Source organism: Rhipicephalus microplus, chromosome 4, assembly GCF_043290135.1.
Source record: "Rhipicephalus microplus isolate Deutch F79 chromosome 4, USDA_Rmic, whole genome shotgun sequence".
In the NCBI taxonomy this organism is placed as follows: domain Eukaryota; kingdom Metazoa; phylum Arthropoda; class Arachnida; order Ixodida; family Ixodidae; genus Rhipicephalus; species Rhipicephalus microplus.
In genome coordinates, this window is record NC_134703.1 from 11,635,951 (window position 1) to 11,656,548 (window position 20,598).

A 20,598-nucleotide genomic window follows, 5' to 3' on the forward strand; every position below is an offset into this window, starting at 1 on the left:
GTACACTGTGTTTCTTGATTAGATTTGTTTCGAGCGAAGAAAAAGAACTACTTTTCACATTTGTCTTAAAATGCGTCACGTATAACGATCGTTGAACATGGCACTGCATCCAGCAAAGTGATCCTCTGCAGTAATGCGCAGCATAATAAGGTTGAATAATCACCAGGAGGCATGCACGAATGCGTGACGTACCATTGAAGCTTGCATCTCCATTTGTACACACCGTGACTGAAAGAGATAAATTACATATTTGCCCTACGGCAGCAATATTTTAGGCACTTATTGAACTTGTTCTATTCCCAATTCAAGTTTCGAAGCGCTGCTTGCATTGCCTTAGGAGAAAAAAAAAAGATGGAGAATGCATTGACTTTTATAAAATGTCACATATCTAAACATTTTTAAAAACGGTTTTCCTTTGCAGTAAAACTTGAAACCGTGTGAATTTTCTTCATTAGACATAAATTTCAAAAAAAATATTTTTTTTTGTAACATCTTTTGAGAATGACAGGTGACGAAATTGGTACCTCTGTGTTTGATGAGTTCAGTTTATTTTTTTCTTGTAAATTATGCCGTTAATACAAAAAATGAAGTTGACCTTCAAGCTACCTGGTAAGAGGTGCATATAATAATTAAATTCTCAATCAAATCTAAAATATCAATTTTTGAACCCATGTCGATCTCTCCTACCCAGATCTCAATGCATATGGCACTCAATCTTGCAGGGCCTTTTGGGGCTTTGCGGACCATTTCAAGGAGCAGGCAGATGTGCTGCTCAACTCGCTGGACAGTGGCAAGCAGCGCATGTTACAGGGTGAACTGTGCATGAGCAACTCCTCAAGCAGCAACTCGCTCAACAGTGCACAAGGCCGGCCCCTGAAGCACTCGGTGTCCAGCCATGGATCCATGGAGAATCTCAGGTACTTTTGGCCCTTTCTGCTCACATTCGCGCCGTTCAAGGCAAATCAACAAGTGTATTTCGTGTTGTCGGACAAGAACAAGTTGAAGGTATTTATATAGTCAAGCCCGCTTCTGACGAACTTGAGCGTGACGCGGCATGTCGCTGTATCCTGAAGTTCCCAGTAAGTTAAAGAAAAAAGGTTGCGCATGAAAACATATTTTTTTTCACAAGTCCATGATGCACGTATCAGCTGAAGCATTAATGATGGTCTCCAGTTTATTTAAGGGGGGACACGGCTTTGGCATCGCGAAATTTGGCCAAAAAATTGATTTTCTGAAAATCTCATTTTCACATTCTGTGACCCCTTTTCTATCTAATTTCAAAGTTTCGTCTCTGAAAACAGCATAGAAATGACGTAAAAAATTTTTATCGGAGCTAGGGTGGCGATGAATTTCACGGAAAGTGCGAAAAAACGCCGTTTTTCGAACCGCGATATCTCCGCAACCACGTAACCTAGCGCCGCCATCTTTGTCTCTATGGATAGCGCGATTCTTCCGTTTCAAATTTGCTGCCTCGGCCAGCTGAACCAGGCAAGAGCAAGCCCACAGCAAGCCAAAGTGTAAAGGTATCACAACAGTTTCCGATTGGCGACGCGTGTGACGTGACTGTACGGCGGCTCCGCATTGGTCGCCCGCGCGGTCGCTTGTAGCAATCGGCGCAAATGTCGTCTGCTCTACGCGCTGACAGCGCTGACGGGCCGCTTACTGCATTTGTTTTCAACTCGTCGCGGCATGGTTTCGTGCGGTCGCTTGTAGCAATCGGCGCAAATATCGTCTGCCCTATGCGCTGACGGGCCGCTTACTGCATTTGTTTTCAACTTGTCGCGGCGTGGTTTCGTGCGGTCGCTTGTAGCAATCGGCGCAAAGGTCGTCTGCTTTACGCGCTGACAGGCCGCTTACTGCATTTGGTTTCAACTCGTCGCGGCGTGGTTTCGAGATCGCATCGCGCTGCGATAAGACCGGCGCTCGTGAAAGGAGAAAAACGTTGTTATCCAGTTTGGCGCATTGCAGTTTTGAGATCAGTTCCCGCATGCGATCATGGACCGGCGATCGTTCAAGAAGAAACGCAAGACTGCGCAGCAATTTGGTGCTCGTAAGCCGAAGCCGCCGATCGTGAAAAAGAAATTCAGTCCGGCAACTTCTGCGAGCAGCGACGACGGCATGCGGCACGACGAGGACTCGCAGCCGAGCACAAGCACGCACGGAGCATCGTCCGCAAGCATCGACGAAACTGTTCATATGCCTGTGGAGCAGTGCTTTGTGCTGTCTGAGGAAACATCCGTTCGTCGTTCCGCGCAGGCTGCAAACATCGCGGATGCTAAGCCTAGCACTTTGCGCGAGGATGTATTCATCGCGGATGCCCAGCCAAGCACTTCGCGCGAGGATGTAGACGCCGCGGATGCTAAGCCTAGCACTTCGCGCGAGGATGTAGACATCGCGGATGCTCGGCCAAGTACTTCGCGCGAGGATGCGAGGCCGTCTACCAGCACCACCAGTAGCACGATTCGGACACTAAGGACCGCACTGCAAAGGACACTAAGGACTACAACCCTGGTGCCTATTAGGCATGTAAACCGTGACTCAAGACTTTGAACCTCGTTTTCTCAATACTGTTTTTTTTGGCATGTTGCTCAGCTCGTGGAGCAGATATCTTCGCAACTACTTGACAGATTTTGATTCTGTTTTTTTCGTAATGCTCCTTGAACTGTGCTTCAGGGGGCTGCGTTTTTATTTTTAAAATTTAACCTTTTAAAAATTTTTGGTAGGGTTTCTTGTTTGTAGTGCAAATGTGCTCATTGAAGTATCAGTGGAGAAAACATGAACTACAAATTTTAGTGTTGCAAAAAAATTATTTTGAAAACGCAGCCCCCTAGAGCATACATTCACCTCTGCACACAGTGTTTACCAACTTTCTATGTCATTTTTTAAACTCTCCAGCCGCTCCACGAGGTCCAGTAATGAAATTATTTGTTTCTCAGAAAGTTTTCATGATATCATCTTGACATTTTTATGGAAGCATTATGAGGTCATTTTTAGTCTCTGTGCCAATTTTCATCAAGATCTAACCAACACAAGGAAGTTCGTTCCGAAAGACACGTCCCCCTTTAAAGGATCAGCGTTCTCTTCGCCGAGACATGTGGCATATACAAGCTGCCTAGAGCTATTTATGTAGCAGATTGCTACGAACACGCTTCTAGGCACTGGCTCCAAAGTTTCCTCGCCATCCGATTATTGTGAATCGCTTTTGCCATGCATGGTTCCGTAGTGTTGGCATCATTTATCGGCCGTATGAAATCATCGCAGCAGATGTCCTGCACACCCTGCCATGTCCGAGTCGACGATGCGCTTCAGGCTCGGCATTGGGTCCGACATCGATGAAGTCAGCCTCGCGAAAACAATTTCGCACACATGCAGCCTTCACACCGCCGCACACGAAGTGACAAGTTAGTTGCCGTGCTATCAACAAATATGAGCAAGTGCTCCGCAACGGGGCACCTATAGTAAGACTTAACGTGCAGATTACGCCAAAGCCAAGCGGTCACAATTGTGACGTTTTGTTCAGCGGCAGAAAAAAGCACGAAAGGCCTTCTGTCTGCCATCCCGACCACACACGCACACCAACAATGATCAAGATAGGCACATGCGACACAGAAGCCAACACACGTGGAACTGCTCTGGGCCCGTTTCTAGTCAGAAAATGAAACTTCTGAATTCGAGCCAGCGTCGTCAGCATGGCTTGCATTGGAGAGTGGTGGTGACAGGCGAAGAAGTTAAGAATCCTTCCCCTGTCACTACTTGAGAGCGGTGTTAGGGGCAAAGCTCCTTATGGCTAGGGCAGTTCATTCTTTCGGCGCAGCCAGCGCAGCATATCCACATACAGACAGACAGACACAGACAGACCAATGGACGAACGCTTCACTTCACTCGTCATAATTCACTCCGTGGATATGCTGTGATTTTTTACGCTTCTGAACGCGTGTGAAGGGCATGCTGAGCCGAGAGCGAAGTGAGCGAGAACAGATCCTAAACATGGAACGAATCGGGAATTATCAAAGTTGGGGGTTGTGGGCAAGTGCATGCTGTGGAACGATATACGACACTGACGCAGACAAGACACAGACACGGACAGCTGAGGGTGAAAGAGTGTCGCCAATTCGCTCATTTGCCCCGCTTGGGTATGGCAGCTGTCCCATCTTGTGCGTTGCCGCTGGACGGGCAGTGCGTGGACAAGCCCCTACGGCCGATGGCCAACGATAGTGACAAATGGTCTGGTTACTCCAGGCCAGCGACACCAATGATAGCGTAACAATACCAGCGATTAGAAACAGTGGGGAGACTACCGTAATTACTCGAATTTAACGCGCACCTTTTTTTCTGGTTAACCGAGTTCATAAATCGCATGCGCGTTAGAATCGAGTACGGAAAAAAAAATGAATACGGTCACTCTATTGAAATCGGCATTTCCAAAATGGCCGCCCCCTACCTGCGTCAGCATGGCGCGTCGGCCGTTTCTGCCTATGTGTTTCCCATGTGCGGCACTTCGTACGTGTGCTGAGGAGTTCGTCATCTTGTAGTGCATTAGCATCGACGGCGTGGAAGAGCAGACTCCAAAAACTCGAGCGCACCACGATGCCCCTTTTAAAAAAAAGTCATCACGTGTGCCGAAACGGACAGAAATCGGGCCGCATCGCGGTCGTTCGGAGTTCCTGAAACGTGCGTGCGGGACTGGCGGAAACAAAAGCAGAAGATTGTCGACAGCAAAGCTTCACGCAAAGGCTTCAGTGGACCACAGCAGGGTCGGTTTCCGCAAATTGAAGAGCTGCTCGGCGAGTACGGTATGTGCTTGATCAGCGAGCAGCACAGCGGCTCGTGACGACAGAACTACTGCAAGTGCAGGCTTTGCAATCAGCCTTAGAAAAAGGTCTAATGTGGAGCCAGTTTAAAGTGAGCAGGTGCTGGCTAACTAACTTTATGAACAGGAAAGGCTTTTCCCTCCAAAGGTGAACGGGCATGTGCGAAAAGTTTTGTGAAGGAGTACGATAAAAAGCTTCACAGTTTTTAGAGGTTCGTCCTAAACTTGCGGCACAACAACGGCTACCTGCTTGGGCAAATCGGGAATGCCAATCAGACGCCTCTTTACTTCGACATGCGTGGCACCACAACCGTCGAGAAGAAGGGGGTGAAGCAAGTTCGCGTGCTGACATCGGTCCACGGTAAAACTACAGTGACGGCAATGCTCTGTTACACATCAGATGGGCATAAGCTTCTCCCGTACTTCATATTTAAATGGAAGACGCTCCTGAAAGGAGTCGTTTTTTTCAAGTGGTGTGATCGTGCGGGCCAGCGAGAAAAATGGGTGCGGTGCGCCTTGCAATCGATGTCTTACTTTTTTTTTTTTCGTTGTGGAAATCGGGTGCATGTTACAATCGAGGGCGCAGTAGAGTCGTGTAAATGCGGTAGTTGGCCAACCGGTCTTCGAAAGATCAGGGGCAGTGTGGAAACACGGGCCTCGTCTGGTGATGCGGGGTGCTCAGAGTAGCAGGGGGCACAATGTACTACGGGGTGCGTAAAAAAAATGGTCGGGGAGAGCGACAAATAAAGGGAAGTGGGGCTGGTATTTAACTATAAGAATCTATGGGCATCTTGCCGATGGGTAATGGGTGGTCGAAAGTGGTTTCCAGGGAAGTCGCTGCAGCGCCGACTCCGTTTGCTGTAACCGATCGGTGACCCTCAGAGATATTTGTTACGAGTGCGATTTCGTGCCAGTGAAATAATGTATATTTCATAGTGCAAAATAATAAAAACGCCGATCAAGGTGAAATACACAAAATTTAAAAAGACGTTTCGGCTCCCCACACGGGAGCCTTGTTCACAGTGACCGCAATTCTGTCACAGGGACAGAAACACACACCGGTCGTTGTCTAAGCTTCAATTCTGTGCACCCATTCTGCCATAAACGTTCTGTTGTGTCTACACTCGTAAAGCGCGCTTGGAGGATTTGTTCTAAGGAAGAAGACGCTGTAGAAGATGTTGAGTCCGTTCGAAGGGAGCTGGCTACCGTATATACTCGTGTAAGGGCCGCCCTCGTGTAAGGGCCGCACCCCAACTTTGAAAGCGGATATTTCGAAAAAAAAAAAACAAAAGTTCAAAATGTCCCGCCAGAAAAGTGTAGTTAGTTCATTTACAGCCAGATGGCGCTGCACGCTTTTCCGCTTTTATTCTACTTCCGCCGACGCGCCGACCACGCTGTTGACAGCGCGCCGCCATATTTGCCTTGTGCGGCCTCTTTGTTGGCATCGTTCCTAGCATCGTGTCGATACGTTGGCAGCGCGACTTCAGATCGGTGTCGTCGGTGTCACTTTGTTGGTTGTAGTGAACCCTGCAGAAGCCAGCGCACGTGACGGACGATGGGCCGGCATCTGAGATCATTCACTGCAGCATTTAAGCTGCAAGTGATTGACTATGCCGAGGAGCACGGGAAGCGGGAAGCTGGACGAAAGTACGACGTCGATGAGAAGCGCGTGCGTTACTGGATGAATCAGAAAGATGCCCTCGCCGCTACTAACAGGAGCCGAAAGGCGTTTCGCGGGAAAAAGTGCAAGTACCCGCAACTCGAAAGCGAGCTCGTCAACTACGTCGTCGACACACGAAGGGACGGCTACGCCGTATCGACTGACATGATACGCGTCAAAGCCCTCAGCATCGCTCGCCACATGGAAATACCCCCGGCACAATTCAAGGCAAGTCGGGGCTGGGCTACGCGGTTTATGAACCGTAACCAGCTTTCTATTCGGCGCCGAACGACGATTTGCCAAAAACTGCCGCGCGAGTACGAAGACCACGTCATTAAGTTTCATCGCTTCGTGAATGCTCTCAGGAGGGAGCATGAATACGACCTGTCCCAAATTGGGAATGCGGACCAGACACCTGTGTGGTTCGATGCACCGGAAAGCACCACAGTGGATTTAAAAGGTGCGAAAAGTGTGTCTGTGCGCACGACTGGTGCAGAACGCCAAAGGTGCACTGTGATGTTGTGCATCACGGCAGACGGCAGGAGGCTTCCGCCGTACGTCGTATTTAAAAGGAAGACTCTCCCAAAAGAGAAGTTCCCTCAGGGAATCGTCGTACGTGCGCAAGAGAAGGGCTGGATGTCCGAGGAACTGGTCGTTGACTGGATTAAGACCGTCTGGGCAAACAGACCTGGAGGGCTGTTACAACGGAAAGCCCTCCTTGTTTTGGACAGCTTTAGGGGCCACTTGACCGACCGCGTCAAGAACCGAGTTGCCGCAACTCGTACGGACTTGGCCGTCATTCCCGGTGGCCTGACGAGTGTGCTGCAGCCGCTCGACGTATGCGTCAACAGACCATTCAAAGTGGAATTTCGCCGATGTTACTCTGAATGGATGGCTGGAGGCGTCCACGAGAAGACCCCTACAGGACGGCTGAAGCGGGCGTCGCTCCAACAGGTGTGTGAATGGATTTTGAATGCGTGGCGTGCCATGTCAGTAGAAGTAGTTGCTAAAAGCTTCAAGGTAACGGGAATTTCGAACTCCATGAACGGCACCGAAGATGACCGTCTCTGGGAAGACGCGGACGCCGAGGCGAGCTCCTCCGAGAACGAGGACAGCGAAATGGAATCCGAATAAAAACATTTCTGGCATGTCATTTGTGACTCTTGCACTCTGCTACTGTTGCATAAACAGTACAGACCTTTGGCCTGTACTGCCTGTACTAAATCGGCCTGATTCGTGTAAGGGCCGCACCTAGCAAAATTTTCGAAAAAAAAGTGCGGCCCTTACACGAGTATATACGGTACTTGCGGATACCCGCTTTCCTTCATGACCTCGGTGCAGCGACAACTGCAGCGTCCGGCTCAGTCACACACCATTGCTACAAGAAAACGCGCATCGGTGCCTTACTTCCCAGGCTTCAGCGAGACCCTCGCTCGGGTATTGCGCGGCTACGACGTCCAAGTGGCTCACGTTCCGACACGAAAGCATCGAGGCCGTCTTACAAGTGTCAAAGACAAGTTGGACAGACATGATTTTCCCGGCGTGGTGTTTAAAATTCCTTGCAAAGACTGTGAATACGAATACATTCGCGAAACGAGCAATTACAAAAGAAGGCTCCGGGAACATTTTAATGACGTCAAGCACAAGAAAGTAGCTTCTAATGCCCTCGCAGAACATGTTGCATCTATTGGGCACGCTATCGACTGGGATAAAGCCTGCATCATTGCCACAGAAAGAAAGTTGTTACCACGATTGCACATGGAATCTCTGGCCATTCAAACTACTGCGCATACTTGAACAGAAATATTGGGACACTCCCCGCTGTGTACGCGCGATGTCTGCAACACGTGATGAAACATGCATAAGAAGAGCGCACTACGCCATTTGCGCTCACTGTGAACAAGGCTCCCATGTGGGGAGCCGAAATGTCTTTTTAAATTTTGTGTATTTCTTTGTGTATTTCACCTTGGTTGGCGTTTTTGTTATTTTGCACTGTTTGTCCCCGACCAGACTGGATTCCGTCAGACTCTTGAGTACAATGTATATTTCAACGGTGTGGATATCGTTTGTTGTAAGTGAAAGTTCGTATAAAGTGGGGCCATTATATTGTCACGGGGTTGTGACGTGGCCGAAGACAGGAGACTCTGCGTTAGAATTTAACTGTTTATTTGAGCGAACCTGTGCCCCGTAAACGGAAAGTCCGATTACAGTGTAGCAGTCTTGGCCTGATAGCGGCGAACGGAGCGTCGGCCGACGGTCAACAACTGACAAGCGGCGAAGTGCGTCGGCATTTATACTCTTGCCATCGAATGTTCTAGCGTTATCGCTGGCGGTGGCGTAGGTTCCAGAATAATCTGTATAGTTCGCACAGTAGGCGTGATTTTATCGAAATGATCTACTACAGTCCGGAAGCTTCTCGAAAACTGCAGGCGCGGTTTGCGCTGAGAATTGTGTAGTGTTTAGGGACGATAACAAAACTTGGGAAATGGAACGTGGCAATATGTGGGGTTGACTGTATATATAAAAAAAAGCTCTAGCAGAGCACTGTTTCCTGCTCACACCCCTTTTGTAGCTTTCGTGGTATGTGGCATCGTACAGCTCAGCTTGTGGTCGTGGGTTTGATTCTGTGTGCTGCAGCTGCATTCTGATCTGGGCCATATTTAAAAACGTACGAAGGAAGCCCAGTCGCCTAGTTGGATCATAATAGGGAGACATGATACTTCAGGATCTAATAACCTAATAATTCGCTATCTTTTGTATAAGCTCTGTGAAGGATACTAGAGACCACTAATGCTGCACCAATGTGTTGCGTCTATGAATGTCTACTAAAGCATTGATTATGATGGGAACGAGCCACGGCAACTGGCCTGCATTTCTACACTTGTGGGCCACATTGTAATAACCATAAGGTTGAAAGGCTGTGACATTTTATGCTTGTCAGATATGCAATATGTGATTCAGTAAGAATGTTTTCTTGTCAGTTTAGATCAAAAACATGTCAATAGCTTATACAATGCTTGGGGTATAAATGAAGTAGAAAGCCGTATTTTCTCGCATATAAACTCGCACATAACTTGCACCCCTAACCTTGAACCCCCTCCCACTCCCCGAAAAAAATTCTCACGTATAACCCTTTAAAAAAACTGTTCTGGAAAGTCTCAACTGCACAGCAACAGCATATCACAATCTCAATAACAAAATAACTTTATTTTGAAGCGATCGCCGCAACGTTGACGGTGCCAATTCCCATTCCTTCAATCTCGCTCAACTCGCCGCTGTCGCTCCTGCCATCGCAAGCTTCATCGCTGCTCTTGAGGACACAATCGTCTTTGGTGCCATCCAAGCAATTGTGGTGGCGCACTTTTTGAAACTCTTGCGCACCATCAGCCAGAATCGCCCCCCACGCATCCAGGATCCACTGGCAGAGCAGCGCAATGTCTAGCCTCTGCACGCGCCTAGTTAATGTCATGGTGTAACGGCCGTCGGCCATTCACTCGGCATACAGCCGCTTGAACGGCTTATTGAGGCACACGTCCAGTGGCTGTAGCTTGGAAGTCCTGCCACCGGGTATGATCACAAGGTCTGTGCGGCGGTCAGCGAGGCACGCTTTCACTGCGTCAGTGCAGTGGCCTTGAAACAAGTCCAACACCGACATGGACTGCCGTGCCAGCATGGCGCCTGGCTTCTCCTAGATCGTGCGAAGCCAGTCACAGACGAGGTGACCATTCATCCACGCATTATTTTCGGTTCTCACAACAATCTCTGGTGGCAGTGGAGTGCTGGGTAGTGTTTTGCACTTGAAGATTGCGTATCGGCGCAATTTCGTACCGTCCGCCAAAGTGCACAACATGCATCGTAGTTTGGCATTTCCGCCCTTCAGTACGCTTACAGATTTCAAGCCCTTTTTCTACAAAGTAGTGCCCAAGGGCATCTCGAACACGAACGTTTGATCAGCATTTCCCACTTCGAAAAGCAAGTACCGTAACTCGATTCTACCGCGCCCTCGATTGTAACGCGCACCCGATTTCCACCGCAAAAAAAAAAAAAAACGTAAGACTTCAATTGCAACGCGCACCCATTTTTCTCGCTGGCCCGCACGATCACACCACTCGAAAAAACGACTCCTTTCGGGAGCGTCTTCCATTTAAATGAGGTACGGGCGAAGCTTGTGCCCATCTGACGTGTAACAAAGCATTGCCGTCACTGTAGTTTTACCGTGGACCGATGTCAGCACGCGAACTTGCTTCGCCCCCTTCTTCTCGACGGTTGTGGTGCCAGGCATGTCGAAGTAAAGAGGCGTCCGATCGGCATTCCTGATTTGCCCAAGCAGGTAGCCGTTGTTGCGCCGCAAGTTTAGGACGAACCTCTGAAAACTGTGAAGCTTTTCATCGTACTCCTCCGCAAAACTTTTCGCATATGCATGTTCCCCTTCGGAGGAAAAAGCCTTTCCTCCTCATAAAGTTAGTTAGCCAGCACCTGCTCGCTTTAAACTGGCTCCGCATTAGACCTTTTTCTAAGACTAATTGCATAGCCCGCACTTGGAGCAGTTCTGTCGTCACGGGCCGCTGTGCCGCTCGCTGCTCAAGCACATACTCGCCGAGCAGCTCTTTAATTTGCAAAAACCGACCCTCCTGTGGTCCACAGAAGCCTTTGCGTGAAGCTTTACTGTCGACAGTCTTCTGCTTTTGTTTCCGCCGGTCCCGCACGCACGTTTCGGGAACTCCGAACGACCCCGGTGCGGCCCAATTTCTGTCCGTTTCTGCACACGCGATGACTTTTCTTTTAAAAGCGGCATCGTGGTGCACTCGAGTTTTGGGAGTCGGCCCTTCCACGCCGTCGATTCTAATGCACTACTAGATGACGAACTCCTCAGCACACGTACGAAGTGCCACACATGGGAAACACATAGGCAGAAATGGCCGACGCGCCATGCCGACGCACGTAGGGGGCGGCCATTTTGGATTTGCCGATGGCAATAGATTGACCGTAATTTTTTTGTTCATACTCTATTCTAATGCGCATGCAATTTATGAACTCGCTTAACTGGAAAAAAGGTGCTCGTTAATTTGAATAATTACGGTAGTTGTGCTTCTTCTGCAGCCCGGTGACTTCATGTTGATAGCTCAACAGGTTATCCTCGTAGTCGTTGGGAAGCCGCTGACACATAGTCGTTTGCCGCCGCATCGGAAATCCGTGCCTGGCCATGAATCGCTGGAGCCATCTATGGCTTGCACGAAACTCGCGTGAGATGTTCATCTTGCGGGCCAACCTTAGCGCTTCCATTTGCGCCGTCTCCGCGAAATTCTCTCTTCTCCTTGCGTGCACTTTTGAGAGAGGCCTTTTTGAAAAACTAAAGTCTTTCTTGGAGACCTTCGACGCAAAAATTTTGGTCTGTCTGTTTGTCTGTCTGTCTGTCTGTACATTTGTCTGTTCGTCTACTCTACGGCACTTGGTACTTGAAACGGCCGACCCCATCTACAGTGCCCACCAATGTTGCTCAAGATTTAGCATTCATACTTGTGCAATTGTCAATTAATAAGCAATTATTGCGCATGTCTGGGGCACCATAACAACACGTATATATTCTGCATGTTCGTCTTTTACTAAAGAAGGCATACATAAGTAATTCTAAGGGCCGTAGCGTTTATCACGCTGTGCTGACCAGGCATCGCTTGCACGGAAAGGTGAGTGTTTCCATTGCTTTGCTAAGAAGACACGGTGGTGGCCCCTACCTGTCGCCTTGCGTTCTACATCTTATCACCTCTTAGACGGGCACGCACACCTGTCTCAGGGCCACGCGCTTTGTTTTCCAAAAAAAAACTGCCAGATGGCGCTCATGTGTTACGTGTGACGTCACTTGATGCGCTCGTATGCCTCCGCTGCACGCTCGAGGCACTCTAATACAGCGCCTCCAGAATACCATTCATCTATTTTCTTGCGCAGAACATCAATAAATTGTTCACTCTCTTCACACGCAAGGCTATCGTCTTTCAACGACATTTCTAGATTAACATGCAGATACGGGGCCAATTCTTTTTTTTTCTTTCGGCAGTCGCGAATGCAGGACTCTTCGATGTCGTGCCTCCTCACAGCAGCTCTGTTTTCAATATTTTCCGCAGCAGCTATACTCTTGAATTTTTCTTCCGCGGTGAAAGATTGGCGCCGAGACCCACTCATGGTGCCTCACCAGACAAGGCTGACCAACAGTACAAACTGGCCACACCTGACTCTGAGAAGGACGCTGTCTAATTGCTGTTGTGAGGCTGTTGACCAAATCAAACAAAGCAGACAAAAAGTGAATAAACAAGCTACAGAGGAGATCTGGCTATGGCCTGTGTTGGCTTTTATTGGCTTTGCACCAGAAGATGCCGATAGGGATGCAGACTGCACAGGAGGCCATGCATTGCCATGAAGCCAACCTCTGCTTTCGGATTATTCGCAGACAACCCGCACCCCCACTTTTCAGACGATCTTTTTTAATTTTTGGTGGGTGTTATGTGCGAGAAAATATGTTGCCTTGCAGGAAAGACTGTATTTTTTTTTCTGCAGGCATTAACCTCTTTTGCTGCAGCAATATGTTTGCACATGAATACTGTTGCTTATGTGTGTCGTTACCCTTGTGTGTGTGAACAGGCCTGGTAGTGGAAGCGCGACTCTGGGACGGACGAGGTCTGGTGTGCCAGTCTACAACAACACCAGGAGTGCCTCTGGTGAGTTTGGGATGCTGGCAACTTTCCCGCCTATTACACATTGGCTAATTGTTGTGCACAATATCACGGCACTATCTAAGAAAGTGTCGTATAAACTGCACGTCGCACTCATTGCCAAAGCCATTGCCCATACTCTTACTTTGAAAAACCAGCAAAAAAAAAAAAAAAAGACTGGTGGGCTGGTCGAAGTACATAACTCGAAACAGTAGTGCAAAAAAATCATGCGGACGACAGAGCAAGACGAGGCACAGTGCTAAACTAACTACTCTGTCTATTTGAAAAGGAAATGCTAATTTTGTCGCGTCGGCAATCTGGGTTGATTGCTTTATTGCTTTGCATGCTCCTCCCCCCCCTTCCTCTGTCCCTAATTTTCCTTTCGCATAGTGTCATGTGCATACATACAGTTATACTTGCTTATAACGAACCTCCTTATAACGAATTCCTCGATATAACGAAGTTTTTCTATTCCCCGCCCTTGCTCCATAGAAGCACATGTATTTGTGACCTTTTTGTAACAAAATAACAGCGGGAGACAACCTTGATATTTTCTCCACGGACAATCTAGAAATTTTGCTGCTGCGCATTTTGTTATGAGCACGCATCTTCCGCGGCTGCTTTACCGCCAACAAAGCGCGAAGCGACACGGCGCACCAGTAGAGAGCAAGCGCTCGTTATTGCGCGCGGGTGAGCGCGAGGCGGGCGGGCGGGCCTGCACCCCACGAGCTGGCGTTGCTGCCGTTCTCACCGCCGCGGGCGCATTTGGGAGTGTGTCCCCCTCCCCCCACTCCGAACCAAAATAAAAAAAAGAAAACTACTTTTGTGATTGGCAGTGCCATATTTTAGTTAGCAACTCATATGTGGGGCCGCGCTTAGACTTGTGCGAATATTCGAATGCTTCAAATAGTCGAACGAATAGGTGAGTATTCGAATTCACTTCGTTTCAAATTTATATTATCGAATGTTTTTGAAGTATTCGCAAAAAAACAAATAAATGTACATTAGTCCGCTTGTAAAGGTGGTTTCACTGCAATGTAGTAGTGCAAAACTGTGAAAGCACCTACTCACGTGAAAATTGCTTTGTCGGGAAGCTCCCCTTTAGATTTAAAGGCGCCCTGCAACACTCACTGAGCATGGTCAGAAAACGCTGCCGATCGGTAGTTGAAGCTACCGAGAACACGCGAGGCAAGTATAATAGCGCAGCACGCAGCCTGAAATTCACAATGAATCTTCAAAGCTAAAAATTACTCTCTTCCCTCAGCAAATGACACTACAAGCTCAAAAATCACTTGTCACAGCCAAGAAAGAAAATACGGCTCTGGTCACAGTCATTGGCTAATTTGAGCATGGTGCACTCGTCGTTATCGGACCGCCGCGTGAGGCCGCCGCTTGTCTACAAAAACGTGCACGATCACACTGAAAGGCCTCGTATTCGAAGAAAAAAAGAGAGAGAAAAAATGCTCAAGGTCACTGGGCGCTCATGATGTTTTTTTCTTTTACCGTGCCATCCTTTTCTACTTAGCTTCCAGCTCTTTTGACGGGTCGAGAATGGAGAATGCAATTGCAGCATGCGACAAATTTTCGGAACTCCGCTCGTACTGGACTGATTCTAGAAACTTTTGATTTTGAAAATTTGTGAGTTGAGAAGCATGTTTACTGGCTCTATGGATACTTGCAAAAGTGTTGCAGAGCCCTTTTAAAGGAACTTGTTACCCTCAAATCAATCCTTCAGTTTATTAAGCTTGTTATGATGGTTTATATGATTTAAGTAAAATAAATTCTAAAACATTATGTATCTTACAGGTTATCACTCGTATCCTACTGGAAATACTAATCAAGGTTGTTCCAACTTCCTTTCAAGGGAAAAAAATGGCATCTGCATAGAGCCCCTATTTCAATTTGAAAGAAATATCATGCAGGTTAGTTAGGTTACGATAAATATTCTCTTTTCTATATGTCATACATACCATTCGAATTCGATTCGAAACTATTCGACCAAAATAACTGTTCGCTTCGACCCTGAAATTCACAATTCGCACAAGCCTAGCCGTGCTGCATATGAAAGGCGCTTTACCGAATAGTATCCCTGTCTGTGTCCGCGTCGTTCGCTCTTCGTTTTCAACGCCGTGCGCCCATGTATAGTTTCACTGCGCGTGCATGGTGTGGCCCCTGACGATGTTCAGCTTTGCTGTTTTTTTCTATTACCATAGCATTTATGCAGAGAGTCCTTGCTGGTTTATTGCCGCAGCCGTCATTCACCATATATGTACATATCCAATATGAAAACTCAAAAACAAACTTATGAAAACTCAAAAAAAAAGAAAAAAGCTTTCGCGCTCGGCACGCAGCTCATCGGGATGCGCCGACACGCGCTTATCTCACACGCGTACTTTGCCCCGCGAATATGGGGGGGGGGAGGGGGGAGGGTAACATGCCAGTGCGCGCGCGCTTATCCTTTGGTAGGCAAAATAATGCCTTCGATTTTGACCGGAACAATTGCTTTTAGTTGCCGGGCGCACGAAGATTACTTCTCTCGCTGGACAGGCGCCATTTGTGAAAAGAGGGCGCTTTTCAAAAAATGCGAACTAGCAAGTGCCCCAGTTCGGTCTCATATTCACATTCAAAGTTGTTGCTATTGCAGTCATTAATTGCTTGAAACTTGTAGCTTTTCTTAATTTCGGACAACCGTGTCGTCGTCACCGAGAGGGATGTCGGATGAGGCATTGGTGGACGCTCTCAGAGACGACGGGGACGATGGCTCTTCATAGGTCGACTCGCCTTGCGCTTCCGCTTTGCACCGCGAGTTCGCTGGCTGGTAACTTTCGCGATTAGCTGATAAGTTCTGGCAACAGGACGGCGCGTTGAATGCAAAGCGATGAACGGATTGCAAAGAATTGTAATGGTATATGAAGTAAGGCTGCAGCCAACTCGTTTGGATCGGATATAGGGGAACTCCTAAAAAATGCTGGTGGGAGCAAATACGGCCTCTCCAGGGAGAAGTGCTTTTTTCACACAGTCACTTCACACAGTCAAACCGTACTGATACTCGCTGAAACACTAAGTGTGCTAGCGATCGTGACCGCCCTGGCGGCGGTGGCAGCGATGGCAGAAACCTGTCAAGTGTCCATATAGTTCATATCGTAATAAAAAAAATCACATAATTGCCTAACAATAGGGAGCTTCAGAATAGCGCGACCGCGAGCCCTTGCAGTGCGGTCGCTGTCACTGCGCATGCATCGTAAGGCTGAGCCGCCGTTCGTGTTCGCGGCCCACACGCAGATATTCCGAAATAGCGGGCGGCGTTCATGTGGTTTCTGCATACCTTATTGTGCAATACAGACACGTTTTTGATTTTGTTGCCTTTTAAGAGGAAAGTGTGTGTTGAAATATGTCAAAGCATATATATGTGTGTGTGGCTTTGTGTTTGTACAATTATGTAAATGTGCAGTAGTATATATGTATTTATATGAATATGTAATATGTTTGTGTGTAATATTGCCGCACTGCCAAATACATAGGGTTGTAGGCTAGTCAAGCTGTCCTGAGACTGCTTCTTCTCTACAATCCCCCCATATGTATCTCACAAGGATGGGAAATAAAACATGATTATTATTATTATTATATTGTGAGCGCGACAAGTGAATGACTCTTTATTCTCTTTGATATCATCATCACCTGTACATCTTCTTCATCTGAAAATATCATCACCAGTGTGATTTAGCTCGAGCCTGGCTTAATAAACCGGTTCTTCACAATATTATTATTAGATCAACATAATGCTGCAAATTGGTATGTAGTATCCAAATGTCTGTTGTAAGCAGATTCGTTGTAACGAGGTTTTGCTGTATTGAGTTAATTTCACTAGAAGAATATCATGTTTGATCGAATCGAAAGCCTTTTTGAAATTTAGGAATAATCTAAGTGTATGAGATTTCTTCTCACAATTATCTATTATTTTGTCCTTGATAGACAGCAAAACCTGCTCTATACTTTTTTCTCTTCTGAAAGCTGTATTCTGTTTTGTTGTTATATTTTCGTGGCTACAAAAGTTTGAGATTCGGACGTATAAAGCTCATATAATTTTTGAAAATATGGGCATCACGCCATCAGTGGCCAGCAAAGGGCACGTCATTAACAGGCGCGCGTATGCGCAGTGCTGGATGTGCGCCCACGCCTCTGTTGGTGTTTCATTTGACCCGCTGTTGCCAAACATGTGAGAAATTTCACACAAGGTCTATAGTCATGACGGCTCAAGGCATGTGGCGATGGTGCGCATATCCAGCACATTTGCGCGTGACTTGAGCTGTAGTGGAAAACCCCCAAAAGATGAGGTGGCATTGTCCTGTGGAGCGCCGAACGAAGAAGAACAAAGGAGACGCTCTCACGGCGAAAGCTCCGGTAACCTGGATCTAAAGGTAGCGGCGTTGGGGTGCTGGAAAGCAGCCGTTGATACTTCTGGACACCGAGAAACTCTCTTCGGCCCTGCAGCACCTTGCAACAGCAGTTCCTAGGACACCTGCCGCTCTTCACTTTCACAGGACGGCTGTGATCCACTTTACAGTGTCTGGAGTACACGTCGACCGGGTTACAAGTGAAGACAAGTGGATCGTCAAGCGTATGCGGGCGAATGACGATGACTGAGAGATGTCTTCAAGGACTGTGATGACGGGAAACTTCATGGTAGTTGTGGATTGTCACCACCAACAGTAAGAATGTTTGATGGACGAGCGAGCATCTTTGAGTGATTTTATTGATGCCGTTGTGGCTATAAATTGGCTAGGGCTAAAGGCAACCTTCATGGCTTGATGTATAGCCAAGTATTGCACATGTATGTTTTGCGTGTCCTTTGAGGGTTTGTTGATATTTTGCCGTTTTGTAAGATAAAGGTGTGTTTGCTGTGCTACCTCCAACTCCTGTCTCTCTCTCAACTCCATACACTACAGGCGCTCCCTAGATAATCGTGACACCATTCCTCCACTGAGCAGTGGGAGCTGATCGACCCTGCCCAGACGACCAGCAAAAGCTAGTTGGCCACGAAAATGGCTTGGCACCAAGGCTTCCTTTACTAGCGAAAGTTTCTCCACCATAGTACAAATAAGTCTGCTTAATGAAATCCCGTCTGGTATTTAGTGTCGTGACCAATCTTTTTTACTTAGTATTTTTGGTTCGGTTTTTTTATGTGTGTTTCAGTTTTTTCTGCGTTTTATATTTTTATTGTAATCCTTGGTTGCTGAATATTTTGTTTTGTTTCCTTAGTTCGATCCAATAGCGCCATTGATTTGGGGGCAGCGAGAAGGGCACGAGCGCGTGCCTTCACCACAGCACAAAACAGAGGCACAGGAGCATCGCTGCGTAAGTGTGCTTTCATAGCTACTCCTATAGGCACCTTCCAAATGCTTTTTGAGAAGAGGCATCTGCAGGCATTTGGTCTGCTGTGTACATAGGAGGGGTTTACACTGTCCCTTGATACCCTTGCATGGCTAAGCGGTTCACAGTTGTCTGAAAGAATTACTTTTCTTTTTATTATCCTATTTTCCTTTATCTCATTACTCTGTCCCGTCTCTCCTAATTTTCTAGCATTAAGGATTAAACTGTTGTGTTATAGTAGTTGCGTATAGCTGTTGTGCAGAGACCCAATTTTCTTTGATTTATGGTGGGCAGCCATCATACCTGCGTCGTCTGCCTCAGTGGCTTGGCATCTCATCCGAAGGTCGAGCGTTCGATCTCTGCCGTGGTGGTCACTTTTTGATGGAGCCGAAATGATAGAGGCCCGTATACTGCGTGATGCCAGTGCACGTTAAATTTCTGGAGCCGTCGCGGCGTCTCTCATAATCATATCATAGTTTTGGGTGTTAAACCATGAAATAGGACTGGCCCACTCCCTCCAAAATTGGTTGGCACCAAAAATAGGGTTGGGCCAATGTAGCTGTTTCGTGTCATCCAGCAGGATGAAAATATTTGTGTGAAAATTTTGGTGGAACGTCGATAGAAGATATGGGCAAGAACAGTTTGAGAATTCATTAGAGAAGAATAAGGGCATTGAGTATTGTTTTTTTTTTTTTAGGAAGTAAGAATGTTGATTCTAAAAGGAGCACAATGATTCTGTAACAAGGCACCATGTCCCCAACACCAGCAAAAGCATGATATTCAAATTGCAGCTTAAAGAAAATGCTGGCACAGAAATTAAAGTAGCTTTGAATGTCAAAAGTGCGGTGATAGTATTTGGTGAGGAATACAGGGTATTGAAGTGCCTTCATTGATGGGTGAAAAATATTGTGATGAAAATGCATCAGATTTTTTTAAATTTATTTTTATTCATTTTTATTTATTTTATCATTCATAGCTGTGTGTTCCTGCTCTGAAACTTGCTTTTTTTATTCTTATCCTCCTGGATTTTTCAGCTCGTCCAGGAACGAAACGAGCTGACACTGTGTCAAGCACAATGGCATCGCCTGAACGAATTAGTCGAAGTCGGACGAAGGGTGTTTCCCAGTCACAGCGTAAGTGAAATTTGATCATTTGTTGAGCTTTACTAAACTGTGTGGTGGCTGTGGGAAATTATCAAAGCTACAACGTTTGTGACATTATAGGAAGGTGTGAAGCAGGGTTGCCTGCTTTTTTTAGCCAAGTGAAAGCATGTAATACAAGGTGTGTGCTGTGCAGCAAGCAGCAGGTCTGGATCCCCCACATCTCGGCTGAGCTACGCTACCTACTCACACACGGATGGTACGGGACGGGTGCGCCGAAAATCTGGCATTCCCACACCGGTGGGCACAAGCCGTGAGGCAAGCCCGACACGACCCACTGCAGCCACCCCGTCTACGACAGGAAGTGAGTGGCTTGTTCTTGTGTCTTGGGATGGCAAATTTTGCACTTGCACTGAGCCTTGCTGTAGTAACACTTGACTGTGATGGGTGCTCCTAAATGACCTTATGGTATTTTAATATTGTGACAGTACTGGCATTAAACTGGTCCCTAACAAGTACCCACACAATAATGTCAACTGAACTGGTACACAGTAGCCTTCTTAAAGGACCGAACACTGCTTTTAACAAGTATAAATAGTCTGCTTTTTTGTTCTTGAGACTGATTTAGATTATCATCTAGCACTTGTACTGTATGTGTAGCTTTCGTGGTCTGATCGACTTGTATGAACAGCACGTGTGCACCGAGAAATGCTCTTGGAGTTCTAGCTTCAACAGCCACTTGCTGTGGCAGCGCCGCCTTAGACACATTGACCATTGCATGCTAGCAATAGCGAGAAAAAAGATGAAATATAAGGGCTTGTTTTTCTTTGCGATAATGCAGTCGAATCTCTATAATTTCAACTCTAACGGACCCAAAAACTTGTTCAAACTAAAAGAAGTTCGAAATAATGAAAGCTAAATGAACGGAGGGCTCGCCATGCAGTGGCGCATGTG

General features: G+C 47.1%; 1 protein-coding gene across 11 annotated transcripts in view; it reads left to right on the plus strand.

Moving 5' to 3' along the window:
* The window catches only part of LOC119171618 (CLIP-associating protein 1-B), a 274,680-nt gene that overhangs the window by 173,663 nt on the left and 80,419 nt on the right, over positions 1–20,598 (plus strand). For 10 of the 11 annotated variants that reach the window (XM_037422393.2, XM_037422396.2, XM_075892178.1 and 7 more), the window contains 5 exons: positions 723–917; positions 13,104–13,180; positions 18,434–18,529; positions 19,579–19,677; positions 19,841–20,008. In XM_037422393.2, coding sequence (XP_037278290.2) covers positions 723–917; positions 13,104–13,180; positions 18,434–18,529; positions 19,579–19,677; positions 19,841–20,008 — 635 coding nt within the window. The remainder of the gene's footprint in view (positions 1–722; positions 918–13,103; positions 13,181–18,433; positions 18,530–19,578; positions 19,678–19,840; positions 20,009–20,598) is intronic. The other variant, XM_075892182.1, reaches the window with a different exon arrangement.